This window comes from Canis lupus, chromosome 29 (assembly GCF_003254725.2).
Source record: "Canis lupus dingo isolate Sandy chromosome 29, ASM325472v2, whole genome shotgun sequence".
In the NCBI taxonomy this organism is placed as follows: Eukaryota; Metazoa; Chordata; class Mammalia; order Carnivora; family Canidae; genus Canis; species Canis lupus.
The window spans coordinates 40,103,907-40,122,500 of record NC_064271.1 but is presented as its reverse complement, the minus strand read 5'-3'; the positions used below and the strand labels follow the sequence as shown (position 1 = coordinate 40,122,500).

The 18,594-nt window shown below is 44.8% G+C and overlaps 1 protein-coding gene across 3 annotated transcripts in view; it reads left to right on the top strand.

Moving 5' to 3' along the window:
- Window positions 1-18,100, top strand: part of CFAP418 (cilia and flagella associated protein 418) — a 19,359-nt gene extending 1,259 nt beyond the window's left edge. The window contains exons 2-6 of one of the 3 annotated variants that reach the window (XM_025433592.3): window positions 4,573-4,660; window positions 7,421-7,485; window positions 8,020-8,085; window positions 12,697-12,792; window positions 16,570-18,100. In XM_025433592.3, the coding sequence (XP_025289377.1) occupies window positions 4,573-4,660; window positions 7,421-7,485; window positions 8,020-8,085; window positions 12,697-12,792; window positions 16,570-16,723 (469 nt within the window). In that variant the 3' untranslated portion in view covers window positions 16,724-18,100. The other 2 variants (XM_049103882.1, XM_025433593.3) reach the window with 2 other exon arrangements.
- Window positions 18,101-18,594: the final 494 nt, after the last annotated feature.

Below are 18,594 nucleotides of genomic sequence, written 5' to 3'. Positions count from 1 at the left end.
CAGCCCCGATCCCAGCCCCGATCCCAGCCCGATCCAGGCCCCGATCCCAGCCCCGATCCCCAGCCCCGATCCCAGCCCCGGTCCCAGCCTCGATCCCCAGCCTCGATCCCCAGCCCCGGTCCCAGCCCCGATCCCAGCCCCAATCCCAGCCCCGATCCCAGCCCCGGATCCCAGCCCCGGATCCCAGCCTCGATCCCCAGCCTCGATCCCCAGCCTCGATCCCCAGCCCCGGTCCAGCCCCGGTCCAGCCCCGATCCCAGCCCCGATCCAGGCCCCGATCCCAGCCCCGGATCCCAGCCCCGGTCCCAGCCTCGATCCCCAGCTCCGATCCCAGCCCCGGATGCCAGCCCCGATCCAGGCTCCGATCCCAGCCCCGATCGCAGCCCCCGATCTTCAGCCCTGATCCCAGCCCCCGGTCCCAGCCCCGGTCCCAGCCTCGATCCCCAGCCCCGATCCCAACCCTGATCCCAGCCCCGGATCCCAGCCCCGGTCCCAGCCCCGATCACCAGCCCCGATCACCAGCCCTGATCCCAGCCCGGATCCCAGCCCCGATCACCAGCCCTGATCCCAGCCCGGATCCCAGCCCGATCCCAGCCCCGCCCCCGGGACGTGGAGCCCTATGCGCCCCAACAGGAGGCCGGGGCATCGCCTCCCCCTGCGGCAGCCCTGGCCCAGGAGCTCGCCCATGTCACCCCGGGGACCCCGAGGTGGTGGGGGCAGAGGTGCGGCCTCGCCCTCCCCGGGCCCCCAGGAGCTCGCCCCGCCCCCACCCCGGGGCACCCCGGGGACCTCGCTCTGACCCGCACTGTCGGCCTCTAGCCTCGTTGGGTTCCCCCCTGCCCCCCAGGCTGAATGATCCTTGGGCCTGTTAGTGGAGAAAACGTTTCCCTTCTATTGGGTTGTTAGCTGTGTTGTTGGCTTTTTTTTAACTCAGAGAATTCAATGAAATTCAGTTGATGATAAATAGCTAATTATTATGCACACCGTATTAATCCAACCACCTACCTTCTCCCCGTGACCCCCAGGTAAGGTCCCAGGAGCCCTCAGGCATCCAAATTGAAATTTGAGGAGATTTCCTAAGTATTCTGGGTTTTGACCCAAAAAACTACCTAGCACATCTGTCCATCTCTTTGATAAAATCATAAAGTAATAAGGCTTCCTTTTCCCTCTCATTTTCTCCTCCATCCCAAAAGGTCAGAATTCTTGGCGTCAGAATAAATATTGTCCTTCAAAGTGATGAGTTGGGAGCCTCGGCCGTAACCGTGTTGGAAATGTTTGAAATCACACAGAGGCAGCTTTGGAACAGCCCAAGAAAGCCCTCCCTGTCAATATGTGCGTGCATCTGTGGTTTGGTGTGGTCTAGGTGGTGTGTGCATGGTTGCCCGCACGTATTTACCCGGCAGCGATGGTGCGGGCTTTATCACACGTGGCCTCTCATGGCATTTGTTTATAAAAATTGACCCCTGGAAGATAAAAACATTGAGAAGGTGCTAAAGTTCAGGAACAGGTTCTAAAAATGAGTTGTGTACTGGGCAGCGTTGTAAAAATCAAGTGTAGACCCAACTAAAGGGACTGACTTTGAAGGGTCAGAGGCTTCCTGGACTGAACGTTTATGCAAATATCACCCTCCTTAATTTGTCCGTGACTGTCCCTGTGCTGGAGGTCTCTGTACTCACTCCTGGTACATATGCCATCGTCATCCCACCGCCGTGTTACTCTGCGATTTCTTTTCTTTTTATTCATTCCTTAGGCGGATGGAAAGAATTTATCAAAGAGCCTTCATCTTAGGAGAACTGGGGTGCCCAGGGATGGGATGTCTCAGAGCAGGAGGCCCAAAATGGGAAGGGCTGCCAAGGTGGATGCTTTTCAAGAGCAGGCCCCTTTATGCCTCTCCGTAGCCCGTTACTGCACTGCTAACATCCATCCACAATGTTTCTAGCCTCCTGTCCCACCTCACCACATCAGATTGCTCAGTAACACCAGTAACACGTTTATAAATGTTGTAGCAGACCAGTACTGTTGTTGTTCATTTGGTAATGTAGTTATAAAGGTAAATCATGCAAAAAACAGCAGCAAAAGCCCTAAATCTAATACCGGAATACAGTCCCTATCGGGTATGTAATCTCAAACATAAAAATTTTATCCTGAACTAAAATTGGTATTTAAAAATTAGAAACCGATTTATATTATGAATTTATTATAATAACAAGAGACTACCTGCCAATTGTATGGCGAGGTAGCCAGTATCTCTTCCCTCCCTGTTAGGAAGTAAAATACTGAAGTTTCCTCTTAAAATGATAGGCCTGCAAATAATAAAATAAATGAGCATGCTGCATCTGGATAGCAAGAACAACTGCTAGTGCAAGTGGTCCGAAACATTCACGAGTTGTTGAAGTGCTCACAGTGATCAAGAGGGGTGCATGATTAGTTAAAAAAAAAAAAAAAAATGCTATAGGTTGAACTGCAATAGGACTAAAGTGTTTCAGGATGATACAGATGGGAATATTTGTAGATAATATAGCCTCCTAGATAATAGCTACAAATAATAGCCAACATTTATTGAGTCCTTTCTATATGCTAACTGCTTTGTATGTGTTGTTTCATTTACTCTCCCCAACCCTATGAGGTGAATAATACTATTATCCACCTTTCACTGACCAAACTAAGACTTAGTAGAAGAGTTACTTGCCCAAGGTCATATTTCCAAGTCTGCCAGAATATTGTAAATCTAGATTTAAGCTCTTATATATACCTTTCATATTTAATTGTGACTTTCAATTGTTTGTACCTTTTTACATAGAGTATACCTTTTATTTTTGATAAAAACCATATCTTTAATCAAGATTATAATGTAAGAATAAAGTTGGGGGGAACTAATAAATGTTTATTAACCTTTGATTAAGATTATTGTATTATAAGGACACCTGGCGGGCTTAGTTGGAAAAGCATGTGACTCTTGGTCTCAAGGTCGTGAGTTTGAGCCCCACAGTAGGTGACGAGATTACTAAAAAATAAACAAACTTTAAAAAAGAAAAAGATTATTGTGTTATAGCATCAACAGACAAAAGTATTATACAGTCCTTTAAAATTTGTTGTATGAGTTCTCACTGAAATGATGGCATTCTTCTTTTTTTTTTTATTCACTTCTACCTTAAAGCATAGGCAGTTGTATGCATCATGAGATCGTATAACAGACCAGAATATTATGTAAGTTTGGATCTCTAATAGTGTTCATAGGTTTGATAAAGTTTGAGTGTATCTGATTCTCGAAATCGTGAAACTGCGTGAGGAAGGAGAGCCCAAAGAGTATGTTGTGCAAACTAAAGGAGGAGAGAATTTCAAGAGGACAACTTAGCAGCCTGCTCTCCTAGAAGGAATTGAAGGAATTGGTACCCAACAGGTCAGGTGTTTCTGGAAGATTAAAAGAGGATTGGAACTGAAAAGGGCCATTGAATTCAGTGATGTGGGCAGTATTGACCTTTGAGGGAAGAATTTCACTATCGTTGAGGAATATCGAGTCCGGAGACAGGCTATTACACCTGGAAGAAGTTTTAAATAGTTCTCTAGACCTCCTTTTTACAGATAAGAAACCTGAGGTTCAGAGAGGTTAAATAGTTTAAAGAGGCAACACCTAGAGACAGAGGGAACCAATGTAGGGCACGGGCAGCACCGCCCGGTTAGACTCTAAGCAGTAACTACAGCCTATGATCCTGAGGTTAAGGATTTTCAGAGTGAATACGTTTCTAAAGTTAGAGTCTGGCTAAAAAGCTTGTCTTCTAAAACAAGAATCTTTATGGTCTAATGAAGTTATAAAGCTGATGTGAAGCATCTGTGACATACAAGCTCTGAAAAGAGTTGACCTTGTTTAGTGTTAGGTGCCAGGCTGCCCTAGATTCAATTCCAAGCCTCTCCTCCCACTGGGCGTATGACCTTGAGTGAGTTTCTGAAACTCTCAGTCCCTGCTTCTTCATCTATATTGTGAGTATTCAGTAAATGTTAGCTGTTAAATAGAGGTTTTGTGCAGTAACAGTTGGTACCAGTAATCCCGCGCTGGCTTTCCCTGCGCAAGGTGGAAAGGTAGTGGAGATGCTCTGTCAAGCGAATAGTGCTCTTTTATATATATATAGTGATCATTTTGATTATATAACCTTCAGCTCCTGTAGTGAAGGGATATGGTTATTTAACTTACAATGGAACTTTTAGGGAAAAAATTACTCATTAAAATTATCTTTGTTTATAATTCTCAGGCTCTACTTATAATTGTATATATTTTATATTCTTTAAATAAGTGGTTGGTGTAATTTAGAAAAGTGCATGCTCAGCTTTCTCTTAAATATAATGCGGAGCTTTAAATGTCTTAAGTGTGAAGATAGTAAAGTACGAATGTGAATTTTTTTACCTGATAAACTACATCTTTGTCTCAACAATCTTCAACTACGTCCATAGAGGGAAAAAAAATAATTAGCATCACATTTATCCTTCTGTTATCAACTGTAGAAATAAACTATTTAAACAAAAATTCTTCTGATACTGACTTTATCTGTACTTAAACTTCATCTGTTTTCTTTTCAGATCAGCAGAAACATTTGAGAAAGAAGATGATCTTGACAGTCTTATTAATGAAATATTTGAAGAACCCAACTTGGACAAAAAACCCGTTGTAAGTTAAGTATTATAAATGTGCAGTAATTCTTTCATTATTTCAAGACATGTTTAGAATAGTCTGAAAATGTTTAGCATGCACAAGTATCTGTAGTCCTTTGAGTTCTGAAAAATACAATTATTTTAAGGCAATTATTCCACTTAAGAGTTGTAGAAGAAATAAAATATTAAAAACTCTCATTAATATGTTTTGCTGTTCATTTCTCAGCAAGAATGAAAAATTTAAAAAGCTATTTAGAGGAGACAGCTCACGGGTAAAGTTGGTTACTTTAATTCTATATTCTAAGAACATTTTTTAAAAGACCAAAAACAGCTTTTATTATAGAAATGTGTTTAGTATCTCAAATGCAGCGTCATTGCTGTTATCCCATGACCCAGTGGGTAAATTGTTAACATTTTCATGTCTTTAAGTGCTTTTGTACATATCAGCTGTATAAAAAGCTCATAAAACAGTATAATAGCCAGCTGTATATTTACCACCCATAGTGAACATACCTCAATGTCTTGTCATATTTGGATTTTTCTTCTAAAGAAATAAAAATTATAGATCTAGTTTAAGTACTCTCCATTAAAAAATAATAATAATATAAAAATTGTAAAAATTAAAAAGTACTCTCCAAATCCTACTCTGCTGCCTTCCTTCCCAGAGGTAATCTGTCCTTTCCATCGATACCTTAATATTTTAATTGTACTTATATAATCGTAAACAATTTGAAATGATGTCTGCCGCAGTTTGTTTATCCACTTCCCTGGTGATAGACATCTAGATTGTTTCCAGTTGTTGCTTTTAAAAACTGTTGCATCGGATATCTCCACCTTTTCCCCACATACAGGAGTTTCTCTAGGATGTACAAACCTAAGGAAGGAATTGCTAGGTCATAAGGTGTGCTTACCCTTCAACTTTTCTACCCTTTGCCAAAATGTTTTCCAAAATGATTATATCATTTCTATCCTTCTCACCAGCAGTGGGTGAGAAGCTGTATACTTTAATTTTTACCAGTGTGGTGGGTATAAAATATATTTGTGAGATTTTCACCAGACACCAAATGGAAGTTGAAGTTACAGAGACCACAAAGAAAAAAGAAAATCTAAGAAATAAATAGAATATCAAAGAGGTTCTTTTAAAGGGGGCAGATTAAAGCACGATAGACTAAAAATCCCTAGTCGGTGGTGGTGGTAAGTACACGGGTGTGAGCCACTTTTATTTTTGTCAGCCAGACTAAAAATCAGATGACTAATAGCTTGAGATCTTTATTTCTCTAAATTTAGCATTTTCAGTTCATAAGCAGGTGGTAAATTAATAAGCTGAATGATGACCTAGGTGATTAACGTGTCAACACAGTAATAAGGCTGTTGAATACTCTGCAAACAAGCATGCATCATAAATGCTCTTGAATAGCAACGCTGATTTCATAGTAGAAAAGACCAGAGACGTTCTTGTTATTCATGGATCATCTGAACAATTCGGTGTGTTTGTCTGTATGTGAGGAGAAGGAAGAAGAGGAATACTTTGAGGAGAGGGAAGAATTTCTCTGCCTTGACTTTAAGATACACTAATTTGAAATAATAATTCGTACAGTCACAAAGAGGTAAACTTCCATGCGCTTGTTCTGAGCGCTCCCTTCTTTTAGTTATTATATCCCGTTCTCCAGACTGCAAGGGGGTAAACAACCCAAATAAACTTCTGGAGGAGAGCGGGTCTGTGGGAAACACAGACGGGGTGAGGAAAAGAGGGGTCCGTCCCACCATCCAGACGGGATCGTGCCTCTGGGAGTACCGCTTCCTCCCCCCACCTCGCCCCTTCTGTTGAGTGTCTGAAAGCCCCAGAACAACTGCCACCACGTGTGAGCCTGGATGGTACATGGAACGTGTCTCCCCAAATAAAAAGACTCACGCACGTTATTATTTCTCAGACATGCACCAAAAATTTTTCCAGGTCTGTTTAACATCAAATAAAAAGGTTAAGCGAAATAGTAAAATGAAATATTTTTGCCTCCATTAAATTTCTTCACCTACTAGGTAAAATGAAGGCATGTCTCTGCATAGTTTAAATTGCCTTTTCTCCAACTTCCTTCCTTTCCTTGGCGGTGGTCCTAGTATGCGGTTGGTTTATGTTGTTTGGTACCATATACCAGTTAACACTTAATAAATGCTTCCTGATGATGATGGTGTTATGTAACCATATAGGAACTACTGTATGCTTGCGCCTAGGTAGTTCTCCAATTTCCCTTGAATGTCTATTGCTTGATACCATTCCATTTGATCAAAATTAATATTCCTGAAGTTACCCAGGAGTTTGGTTAGTTTATTTTTAGTTCAGGTGAGTACCCTTCACAGCCTTTAAAAATGAGTCTGAGTTAGTTGGTTTTTTTTTTTTCCCCCCTCCTCAATTGAATTTTTCCAGGATGAAGTTTTAAATAGCAGATCCTTCATATTAAATCACTGGACTTAGTATTAACTGAAGAGTTATAAAGTGACTCTAAATCTTTGCATGCTAATAACGGCAATATATCAGTTTCCTAGACTAAAAGCTAGTGGAGTAATTTATAAATTCCTCGGGGAGGTCTACTTCCCTTTTGCCTTTAAAAGGTCTTGATCATTGTTTCTTTTATTTCAGAAACTTTAAAATCATACAAAATCTTTATTGAAGCCATTTGCAAAATATTCTCGTTATAAAATAAAGAATATTTTCATGTTAGAATTCTCCATAAGTTACCCTTGGCCTTTTATTGTTTTGTTTTGTTTTGTTTTTTAACAGAAATTAAAATCTAAATCTTCAGGTAACCCATCTGTCAGAGCTTCCACTCAAAGCCTTGGTAAGAGGTAAGTTGAGATTGCTTTAGTGAATCACACACGCTAGTGAGCAAACGCTAAGCAAAGTCTAGTAAATTTACCGTTTGAACAACAGTGACGTTGAACAACAAAGCACTGGCTGGCTTTCAGGAGAAAGACCGATAGCAGTATCTTCCCTGTCCTTACGGCCTGTGATCCCTTGGTGTAGAACTTGAATGGAAGATTATTGCTATTGTAAATAATTTTCTGCCATGAAAAAAAAAACTGTGAACAGTTTCTTAAAATTAACGTTCTGTTATATTCTTCAGTGTTTACTTTGTCCCTTGTATTATTTGGCAAACACGTTTTTCTGTGACTCATGTTAACTTCTTGAGTGTTCTGAATGTACAGGTTATATCCAATAATGCAGTGATCCTGGAGTAAATGGCCCTCCTTTGAAATAATTGGCCTGCTCGGAAAAATATACAGTTTGATTATAAGAATATAGAGTCAATGAGGTCAAATTAACTTCTCATATTTTTTTTTTTGTCGTAATTTTTTTCTTCCGTCTGCTGAACTGTCTAGTTGCAGCCCAGTGTACCTTGGTGGGAGCACTGCCCCGTGTGGCATTGGAACAAATACTTCACAGAGGTAGGATGTCAGAAATTGATTCTGTCTCTCTCGGGGCACCTGGGTGGCTCCGTCCATTAAGCGTCCGACTCTTGGTTTGGCTCAGGTCATGATCTCAGGGTCGGTGAGACCGATCAAGACCGATCGAGGCCTGTGTTGGGCATCCTTGCCCAGCATGGAGCCTGCTTAAGAGCTCTCCTCCCTCTGCCCCGCCCCACACACAGGCACACACTCTCTCTCAGTCCCTCTCTCAAAAATTAAAAAGATAAAAAATGGCCTCTAAGATAGTCCATTCTGGTTGACTTTCAAAGAGCAAATATTTCATGAAGATTTTCTTTTATGTAGTACTTTCTTACATGTACTTTGAATGGGTTCTAGCATAGAAGCGTCTCACTCCAGATGGAAATTAAGTAGACAACATAATGGCCTATTTTACATGATCCTAGCACGTAATACTGATCCATGAGCATTTGCCAATTTGATCCATCAAACCCCTTCCTACTTTGTGCACAGCTACAGGACGAAAAAACACGTACTGTTTGCACATGTATACATAGGTAAATGTATATATTCATGGGTCTCTTCTCCGTCACCATTACAAAGATACCCTCATCATCCAACCTCTTCCTAACACTGATCTGCACCCACAGAAAGAGAAGCATATACCAGTTCACGTGCACATAAAACATTTTATGTGTGAAATACTTTCTGCTGTCTGGAGCACATTTTTATATATGCTTATTAATTCAGCTCCACGGGGGGGGGGGGGGAAGCAAGAAGCAAATAGAGCAAGACTTTTTAACCCCATTTTAGAAATGAGGAAATCGAGACACTGGTGTTAAATTCATTGAACACATATTAATTAACCACCTGCTTGCTGGGTCCTACATCATACATAACGTGAAGGGAAAGTGCAGGGTACGATAAGCGTAGATAATTACCACCCCCCCCCAAATATGAAGGGTTAGGGAATGCTTTCCCAAGCAAAGAACATTTCATCAGAGTGCAGGATGAAAAATGAATTAGCAAAGAGGGGAAATCATGAGAGCCAGGGGGCACGCAGTGTTAGATGATCCCTGAGCTGGAGTAGCGGAGGGCAGCCAGGTGAACTGGAGCACAGCCGGTGGGGGGAAGAATGGCTCTTGATGGGGCTGCAGAGGTAGTCGAGGGACGTTTCGTTTGGGGTCCTGTAGTCCTCTGGAGGACCTCAGAAAACGTATGTCATATGCAGAGGAAGCCATTGGTCGTTTGGGGGGGTTGTTTTTGGCAGTTGGGATGGCAATCCTGTATGTGTTTCTGAGAAAAGTCATTTTGGCTGCTGAATGGAAAATGGATTGGAATTTGGAGGGGCAAGACAGGAGAGGAGTCAGCAGGCAGTAGTTAGCTCCAGCAAAGAGACCACGACGGTAGCTGTGACCTGAGTAGTGACAGTGGCTGTAGGGAAAAGGTGTCATGTTTGCACCATTTAGAACATAGAATGGCTTTAAATGGGTTTAAATGGCTACGGGAAGTAAAAGAGAATGTTGTCAAGAACGACTTCCAAGTAATGTGCCTTCCCGAGGTCGCGTAAATTATCTCAAACCTAGGTCTCAGATTGGCAACTTGTTCCTGGTCCCCCGACCTTCCCAGTATACCAGTTAACAGGGCCGCGTGGTGTTTGCAAAAGGGGAGAAGCTCAGCTGTTTCTGCTGTTGTGGCTGCTGTTTTTCCAGCTGTCCAGACGGCGAGGCTTCTTAGACCACTGTGTAGACTGGACAGGAGGGGACGGACACCCCAGACTATTGGGGGCATTCCCATCATGAACACCTTAAAAATGGTAAAGATTGTGTGTATTAACTGGACAAAAGGACAACACTGTTGGTGCCACCTTCGTATTTGCTCTCCCTCCACATTTTGGAAGAATCCTGACAACTTCCCTTTCACTAGAATCGTGCCCTTTTTTAGATATCCTCTTGTTAGGTAGGTACGGGAGAGAAATATATTTAAGCCCTGAATATGAGCACTGACTTCCATGCCCAGGGCATAAAGGAAATGGAGTCTGTTCTGCCTATTTTCTATGTGTTTTATTTGTTTGATTTCTAGGTAAAGCTCTGGTTTGGGAGTGCTGCTGAATGATTTTAGGGTGTGAGGCCTTGAGTCCTTTATGCAGTTGGGGGGAAGGAGAAAGGGTAGTAGGTAGTAGCAGGAAGCGTGGTGGCATTAATAAGGTATAGATAAAATCAAGGTGTTACTTTCAAGCCATATCGAATTTTACTCTGCTGTTTTGAACTACTTGTAAGACTGGATTATTCCACGCACTGCTACTAATTATGATCTAATAGAGTGAATCGTAGCAGCAGAATGATTTCTTAGCTGCAAGTTAGTTTTATTTTTCTCACAGGGCAGTGTTTGTAGGAAAATGTAGTAGTGTGACTAGATTTGAATAAACTACTAAATTTTAAATTAAATTAAAAAGCTGTATTTAACATTATGGTTGAGATTTTACACATACAAAACATCAGGAAATTCGAAATTATAGTTCCCACACCAGCAGTAATTTAGCCAAATTGCACATATGTATTAAGGCATTAAAGTTAACACTCTGTGCAATCATGTAATAAACTACATATGCATAAGAAAGCAAGTTACGGCAGCTTTGGGAACCATCATTTTGCATTTCCTGAGTCGTGCATTCAAAATCCAAGTTCAAATGTGTACAAATGTAATTGTGTTGGATTTCCATATGTACAAATACAACTCTATAAATTGCTGAGTCTGAGATAAAATATGGAGTTGTTTATGAAATTTGTATAGATTTTGAGTGTTTAGTTATTTTTAATGATTTTTAAAATAAAAAGCATCTGTTTTCAAAGAACTCTTCAGGCCAAAAAATAATTGCAATTTTGAAGTTAACCATATCTGAATGTTAGAGGGAAATAAGTGAAAAAAGTTCTCATGATGGGGTGTTTTAGTTATGTTTTTATTGAAGAATTGAATGCTTATTTCTTAAAAATTAAATTTGAGAATGTATAAAGAGAAAGATAATAATGTTTTCTCTTCTCCTTTCCCACTACCCCTGAGGTAGCCAGTGTTGGCTGCATAGTATATAACCTTCCACATTTGCCTCCATGTTCTTACAAACTTACAAACACCTGTACAGGAAATTTTTTTGGTTGTTTTTATAAAAATAGGCTTATGCTATATATGCTGGCTGGGTACCTTGCTTCGGACATCCCTCTAAGTCACTAGATGAATCTAATTCTCTTTACCAGCTGTCTAATAATCTGTAGCATAAACAGACTGCATATTATTCAGTCTTTTCCCTTTTTAATAGGTATCCAAGTGATATCCTGGTTTTTTGCCACTTCAGCAATTCTGCAGTGCAGTAAAAATTCTTGAGATAAAGGCTTCTAGACTGATGTTTTTCTTTATATGTAATAGGTTCCAAAAAAAATGGGGTTGCTGGAGCAACAGCTAGGGATTATTTTAATTTCAAAATAGTGCTAACCTAAGGTTTTTCCCAAAAGGTTATAGGAATTCACATAGCCACCAGGAATGTCTGAGAGTGCTAATTTTTGTTGACTTAATTGGTTAAAACATTTATTTTATGGTTGCTTTAAATTTTCATTATATTTTGACCATTTAATAACCAGTGTGGCAGGCACGGTTATAAGCACCTTACCAGTGTCAACTCATTAGATCCTCAGAAGAATTCTATGAGGCATATAATTTTACAGATGGGGAAACTGAGTCACAAAGAAGTTACCTGGCTATAGTTACACAGCTAGTAAATAGTGGAATCACATCTGAACCTAGGCAGTCGGTCTGCACAGTCTGTGCTCTTAACGGCTATTCCGTGATGCCTGTATTAGAGCAATTGAATATATTTTAAGTTTTGTTCTCATTTGTAAGCACTCTTGGTGTATAGTATGAGTATTTGACTGTGTGTTGAAAACATTTTCTCCCACTCTGTCACTGGTCTTTTCACTTTGTTTTTGGTACGTTCAAACCTCTTATCGAAGGGCCTGAGTTGCTCCGTCGGTTCAGCATCTGACTCTTGGTTTCAGCTCAGGTCAAGATCTCATGGGTCGTGCAACAGAGCCCCACATCAGGCTCGGTGCTCAGTGGGGAGTCTGCTGGAAGATTTTTCTGCCCCCCTCCCCGTCTACGTGTGCATATGTGCAGGCGCATGCTCACTCACTCACGCACCCACTTTCTCTCTCTCTCTGTGTGATAGAGGCACCCCTGAAAATTTCAGTGGGAAGGGAAGCAATTTAAGTGCCTTAAGTGGAGATCTCCCTCAGACCCAATTTGAAAACCACTGAACTAAAAGATGTGCACATCCCTTTTGTTCTGTATCTGTACAATATGCAGGTGCGCACATGCATGTATAGAAAATGTACATAAAATATATATAACAAATATATCGGTGCATGAGAGCTTAGAGCTTAGTAAAATAGCTTTGCACAGAAATTTAACCTGAGGACTTTTACCTGAAAGATGCATAATCCGTCCTTTCATAAAACATTAATGTTTACTGCTCTGTTGTTTACTCGGTAACCTGTAGTATGTGGTGTATCCTATGAATAATTTCATATTTTCATATTTAGACAGCTGCTAATCTTTAACATACTGTTCTTTTCCTCTGAACAGAGCCTGTGACCGCCTGCGTTGTGTAGCGTGTGATTTCAGGGTAGTCAGCTACGACGACTATATGTGGGACCAGTCGTGCGATTATCTGTTTTTCAGGTATGTGTACAAAGAACTTCACCTCGTGGAAAAAACGTACCGCGTATACTTTGTATTTTGCTATACCGTCTCTCGACGGGCTTGGCAGGACGATGGCCCCCACCTGCATACCTCCCTCATCTCCTCCGCTCCATCTGTCTGCTGTCAGCCTCGGTGGGTGGGGGGGGTGACTTCCAGACGGGAGTATCGTGACAGCCTTCTCACAGCTCTTCTGCCTACAGTCACTTCTTTCAGGCCACCCTTCTCTTGCTGAGCACAAATGCATAACCCTGAGCGTGCCATGCTCTCGCCCTAAATTCTTCCCCTTACAGAATCGTGTCCGGGTTCCTTAGGACAGCACCCAGGACCCTTCACCGTCCAGCCCCCATCTGTCTGTCACCCAGCTTGCCCTTGCACAGTTTACTTTTTGCCTTCACAAGAGTCCAGCTGCGTCAGAGTACCCAGTACTGCCACTCCCTGTGACAGTGCAAGCTCTTCCCTTGCACTGGGAAAGGACACCTTCCCACCACCCCACCCTTTAGTAACCTAAGACCTGGCCTGTCCCTCAGGGCGTACAGTTCACTGCACATCTTCCATGATCCCCTCGCCACTCTGTCAACTTGGGAGTGAATTCATCACATGTGTCCAGGGCACTCTGTACCGCTTCTAGCACTCACTGGAATACAAGATTGAAAATCTCGGGTTGGTACGTGTCTGCCTCCCTCCTTGTGGTCAGTATAGTGTCTTTTTTTTTTTTTAAGATTTATTTTTATTTATTTATGATAGACATAGAGAGAGAGAGGCAAAGACACAGGCAGAGGGAGAAGCAGGCTCCATGCAGGGAGCCTGATGTGGGACTCGATCCCGGGTCTCCAGGATCATGCCCTGGGCCAAAGGCAGGCGCTAAACCGCTGGGCCACCCAGGGATCCCCAGGATAGTGTCTTACTGGTATTTTTGCAGTTTATACATTCTTATACACTTACTCCATACCCAATTTTAAGATGTTGTAAGTTTTAAAAATGAATCTGAATTGTACATCATATATGGGGCACCCGGATGGCTCAGTCAATTAAGCATCCGACTCTTAATTTCAGCTCAGGTCTTGATCTCGAGGTCATGAGTTCAAGCCCTGCGTTGGGCTCTGTGCTGGGCGTGGAGCCTGCTTAACAAACAAACAAATACATAAGTAAATAAACAAGTAAAAATAGGCTATAAATTATGCTTCACATTTTCAAAAAAAAAAGAAGAGCTAAAAATTAATGAAGTGTATAAATCATGCATTTTAACCCCCCCCCCCCATTGCCCAGACCTAGGCCTAAACAAGAATTATATTTTCTAATACAAGCAATCAGAATATATTGCATCTCTTTCTAGAAGCATAAAGAAAAAGGTGAGAGTCTGTGTTCCACACCTCGTCTGGGAGCCGTTCTCTTGTAAATCCATAGGAGTCTCCACGAATCGTTTTTTAAAACTCTTTCACATCAAACCACTTTGAAAAATCCCGTGAAAACTTCGAGACCTCTCCCACACATACAGAAAAATTCAAATATACAAATTCATGGAAAAATTACAGCTTGCAAGGTTTCACATTTCCCAGCCCAAATGAAGCCTAATGCAGTCCCAAACACCCAGGTCAGGTTAGCCCACATTTAATCCCAGAGTTGGAAAGGTTAGCTTTTGATTTCAGGTCTGTTTTGCCATTTCTGACTCCTCTCCATCGTCTTTCTATCCTAACTTCTGGTTACTGTAATGAGTGGTCAGTAATCCCCCAGTGTCACCAGTGGGAACCATCAATTTTTATACGACGAGCATAGAATAATAGGATGCATATCACATCAGTGCTGTGCTGAGCCCTCGGTGCCTGGGCGGAGGGAGGGAAAAGAGTGAGGTGTTTGGGGGGAAAGCTAGGAAGTGGAAGATTTTCACATCCAGTGGCCCGGCTGTGTGAATGAGGATGCGATGGGCTAAAAGGAAGGCGCGGAGAGAAGATGAAGCACTTGAGGAGGGTGGGGGGTGGTGCTAGCTAAGGAAAGCACAAGTGGGTGGTCACCAAAGAAGGCAAGATAAAAGGCAGACGGGGGTGGGGGGCATTTATTTTTAGTGTTGTCAGTCTGCACATTGGCTTGTCCTTATAAACGACAGAAGTGCGTATCCTAGCTTTGGTAAGTTCTGCAATTTTCAAAAAGTAGTATAAGCTGTAACTTGATCATCCTGCAAAAATAGCTAAATGAAATGCTTTTATTTTTCCTACTAAATCATTTCCTACTAAATCATTCTCTTAATGGGAAATTAGTTTTCTAAGCTTTTAAGATACGTGCTTCCTAAAAAACATTTGAAGTGCATTAATCGGTTTTCTGGCTATCCATGACTCCCCGACTCATAAAATCTCTAATTAAGGGTTCAGTCAGCTGTTAAATTTGCCACCGTATATTGCAGATTGAATAAAGAAGGTTTAGTTTTCATTTGTGGAGTGTTTTTCTTTCCGATAAAGCTTAGCTTATCCATTTCTCCCCCCAGATTACTGTAACGCTGAGGTGGTCAGAGTCTCAGTTTCCTGAAATCAAACGGTTGCCCTGGAAAATCTCTCAGGTTTTGTTAGGTTCAAAACCTAAATCATGCCTGGATTCTGTACAGCACGGAGTGTGGTGCCCAGTGGCCACCAGAGGGCACCTTGTAGCCTGCCTCCTGTCGCAGTGACCTCAAAAGTAACAGCACTTTGGGTCTCTTTTTAATATGCATACTTTATTTCATCATTTCGCTTTGTGTTTTTTCAGCATTTCACTTTGAATTTTCCCCTTTTCTTCTGTCCTAGAACAGTTACGTAAATTCAGTACATGGATTATCGTGAAAATCATGAATTTCAGTTCGTGAAACTTGAATGAACCCCTGTAGTCTCATTTATAGTAGCATCAGGTCTGATGGTTCTCGTTTTTTGTGATGATGGTCCTGCCCACTCATTTAATTATCTTCACATTATTGACGTTTAAGGCAGGATAGACATTTATTCTGTGGCTAATAGTATATCTGGCTGATAAATAAGTCTATCATTGAAACGAGTGAAAGGTACAATATCAGTTCAACAAATAGAAGCAACAGGTACTTTTTGTCTAGAAGTGAAGAATTGCTATAGGTAACGCACCAGAAGCCTGTTGTCTTTATTCTCTCTCTTTTTTTAAAGATTTTATTTATTTACCCATGAGAGACACAGAGTGGGGGGTGGGGGGGAGAGGCCGAGACCCAGGCAGAGGGAGAAGCAGGCTCCATGCAGGGAGCCCGACGCGGGACTTGATCCCGGGTCACCAGGGTCACACCCTGGGCTGAGGGCAGATGCTCAACCACTGAGCCCCCCGGGGTGCCCTATCTTTATGCTCTCATCTGCCCCTCACTGGCCATATTGCAGGCTTTTAGAATAAGGTGTAGGTGAGGATCTGAGGTGGGAGATGAACCAGCATCCCTCCCAGTCCTCTCGTATCATCTCTGTAGGACCACCCCATAGTTCTTCACGCAGCCTCTTAGTTCGTTGTGCTGTGGCGGCAGCTTTAGTAAACAGGCCTAGAGGACGGCCACGCAGAAGTACTGGACCCCGAGGAAACAGCATCGGGAAGAACACAGAAGCCCGTCCCCTGGTGTTGGGTGCGAGGACGAGGTTGTGTAGTGCTCAGCTGTTGTCAACATAGGAAAACAAAGCAGTGAGAACTTTTTTTTTTTAAGTCCTTCAGCTCTGAGCAAAGCCAGAACTAAATGAGCAAAGCCAGAGCCAGAGCAAATGTGCTAAAGTCTCCATTCTTTATCACTAGGAACAACATGCCGGAGTTCCAGAAATTAAGAACGAAGCTGGTAAAGAAGCCGGGAGCCCGGGCCTATGCCTGCCAGTGTAGCTGGAGGACTGCCGAAGCCCTGACTGCCCTGCAGGCCGATCCTCAGCTCCGCTGGGTGTGCGGCAGGCACTGAGGGCGCGGAGCCGGGCGCCCGGCTGTCCTCCTCCCGGCTGTCCTGCTCCCAGTTGTCCTCCCGGCTGTCCTCCTCCCGGCTGTCCTGCTCCCGGCTGTCCTGCTCCCGGCTGTCCTGCTCCCGGCTGTCCTCCTCCCGCTGTCCTCCTCCTGCTGTCCTCCCGGCTGTCCCCCTCCCGGCTGTCCTGCTCCCGGCTGTCCTGCTCCCGGCTGTCTTCCTCCCGCTGTCCTCCTCCTGCTGTCCTCCCGGCTGTCCTCCTCCCGGCTGTCCTGCTCCCAGCTGTCCTGCTCCCGGCTGTCCTCCTCCCGGCTGTCCTCCCGGCTGTCCTCCTCCTGCTGTCCTCCCGGCTGTCCTGCTCCCGGCTGTCCTCCTCCCGGCTGTCCTCCTCCTGCTGTCCTCCCGGCTGTCCTCCTCCCGGCTGTCCTGCTCCCGGCTGTCCTGCTCCCGGCTGTCCTCTTCCCGCTGTCCTCCCGGCTGTCCTGCTCCCGGCTGTCCTCCTCCCGCTGTCCTCCTCCTACTGTCCTCCCGGCTGTCCTCCTCCCGGCTGTCCTGCTCCCGGCTGTCCTCCTCCCGGCTGTCCTCCTCCTGCTGTCCTCCCGGCTGTCCTGCTCCCGGCTGTCCTGCTCCCGGCTGTCCTCCTCCCGCTGTCCTCCCGGCTGTCCCCCTCCCGGCTGTCCTGCTCCCGCGGGGGCGAGGTGCAGGGCAGTAGCGCGCCCCTGGAGACGGCCGGAAATCCCCCTAATGACTCCACACGATGGATTCCCAAAGACCAGGAGGACGGGGAGACCGCGTGCTTTCACGCTTTGAATTCCTTGTTTCTGCCGCGGGGCCATTTCACTTAGGAAGGAAGGGAGCAAGGCGTCACATGCCCGGCCGGCCCGTCTCCTCGTACGTGGGACACTCCTTCCGCGCTTCACACCGATACGTAGCGGCCACCGGTCAGCAGGTGCAGGAGCAGCGGCCGCTGACACCCTCAGCCGCGTCCTTCCCCTACAGCCCTCGGAGAGGGTAGAGCCCGGAGCCGGGCAGCGAGACCCGTGAGGGGCTGCGAACATCGTCTCCTCCAGCCAGAGACCGAATCTCAGGCGGGCGTCACCGCGATGAGCGGCCACGGGGGGTGTGGGCGGGTCGTGTGCGGTGAAGGGGGCCGCTGCCCGCATCTGGGCCCGCCTCGCTAACCCCGAGTGACACTATGCACAAGTGATGAGCGTGTACTCTAGTTTTAGCTTCTCTCTTCTCCTTGGGTTCATTCCGATATCAATAGTCTGCTATTTTAGTAAATATTCACTTACATGTAAAAAACTTTTTTCGATGTCCCTAAAACCACAAGGAAAAAAATCTGAATATGAATAAACCCTTACTGGATTTTTCCCCCAAGTGCTTTTCTCGCCTTTGGCGCCCACCATTCCACCAAGCGAACAGCGAGTAACCTCTCTCCGCAGGCGGCCTGTTGCCCTACGTACTGGTAGAGGAGCGGTGAGGAGACCGAGCGGAGGGCGACGGGCAGGGAGCGTGTCGTGCTGCTCCTCGACGGCGCTGAGCCTGGAGGGGCGCGACGGCAGTCAGTTACCGGGATGTCAGCAGGTCCCTGGCAACTCGGGGCTTCCCAGCCCTCCGAGCCTCCCTCCTGCCCGCGTCCTGCCCGCGTGCGAGGGGAAGCCCTAACGTGGGGCCCACGGCGTGGCCCAGGGGGTGCCCAGAGCCAGGGCGGGATTGCTTAGTCCTGTGCCCACCCCGCCCAGTCCCCCCACCGGCACGACGAGGCTGAGCCCCTAAACCCGTCTCCTGACCGAGGCGCACCTGCTCACCCGGCGCACGGCTCTCGGCAGCCCAGCCCGGCAGCGGCGCGGTGGCCCCTGGCTGGCACAGGC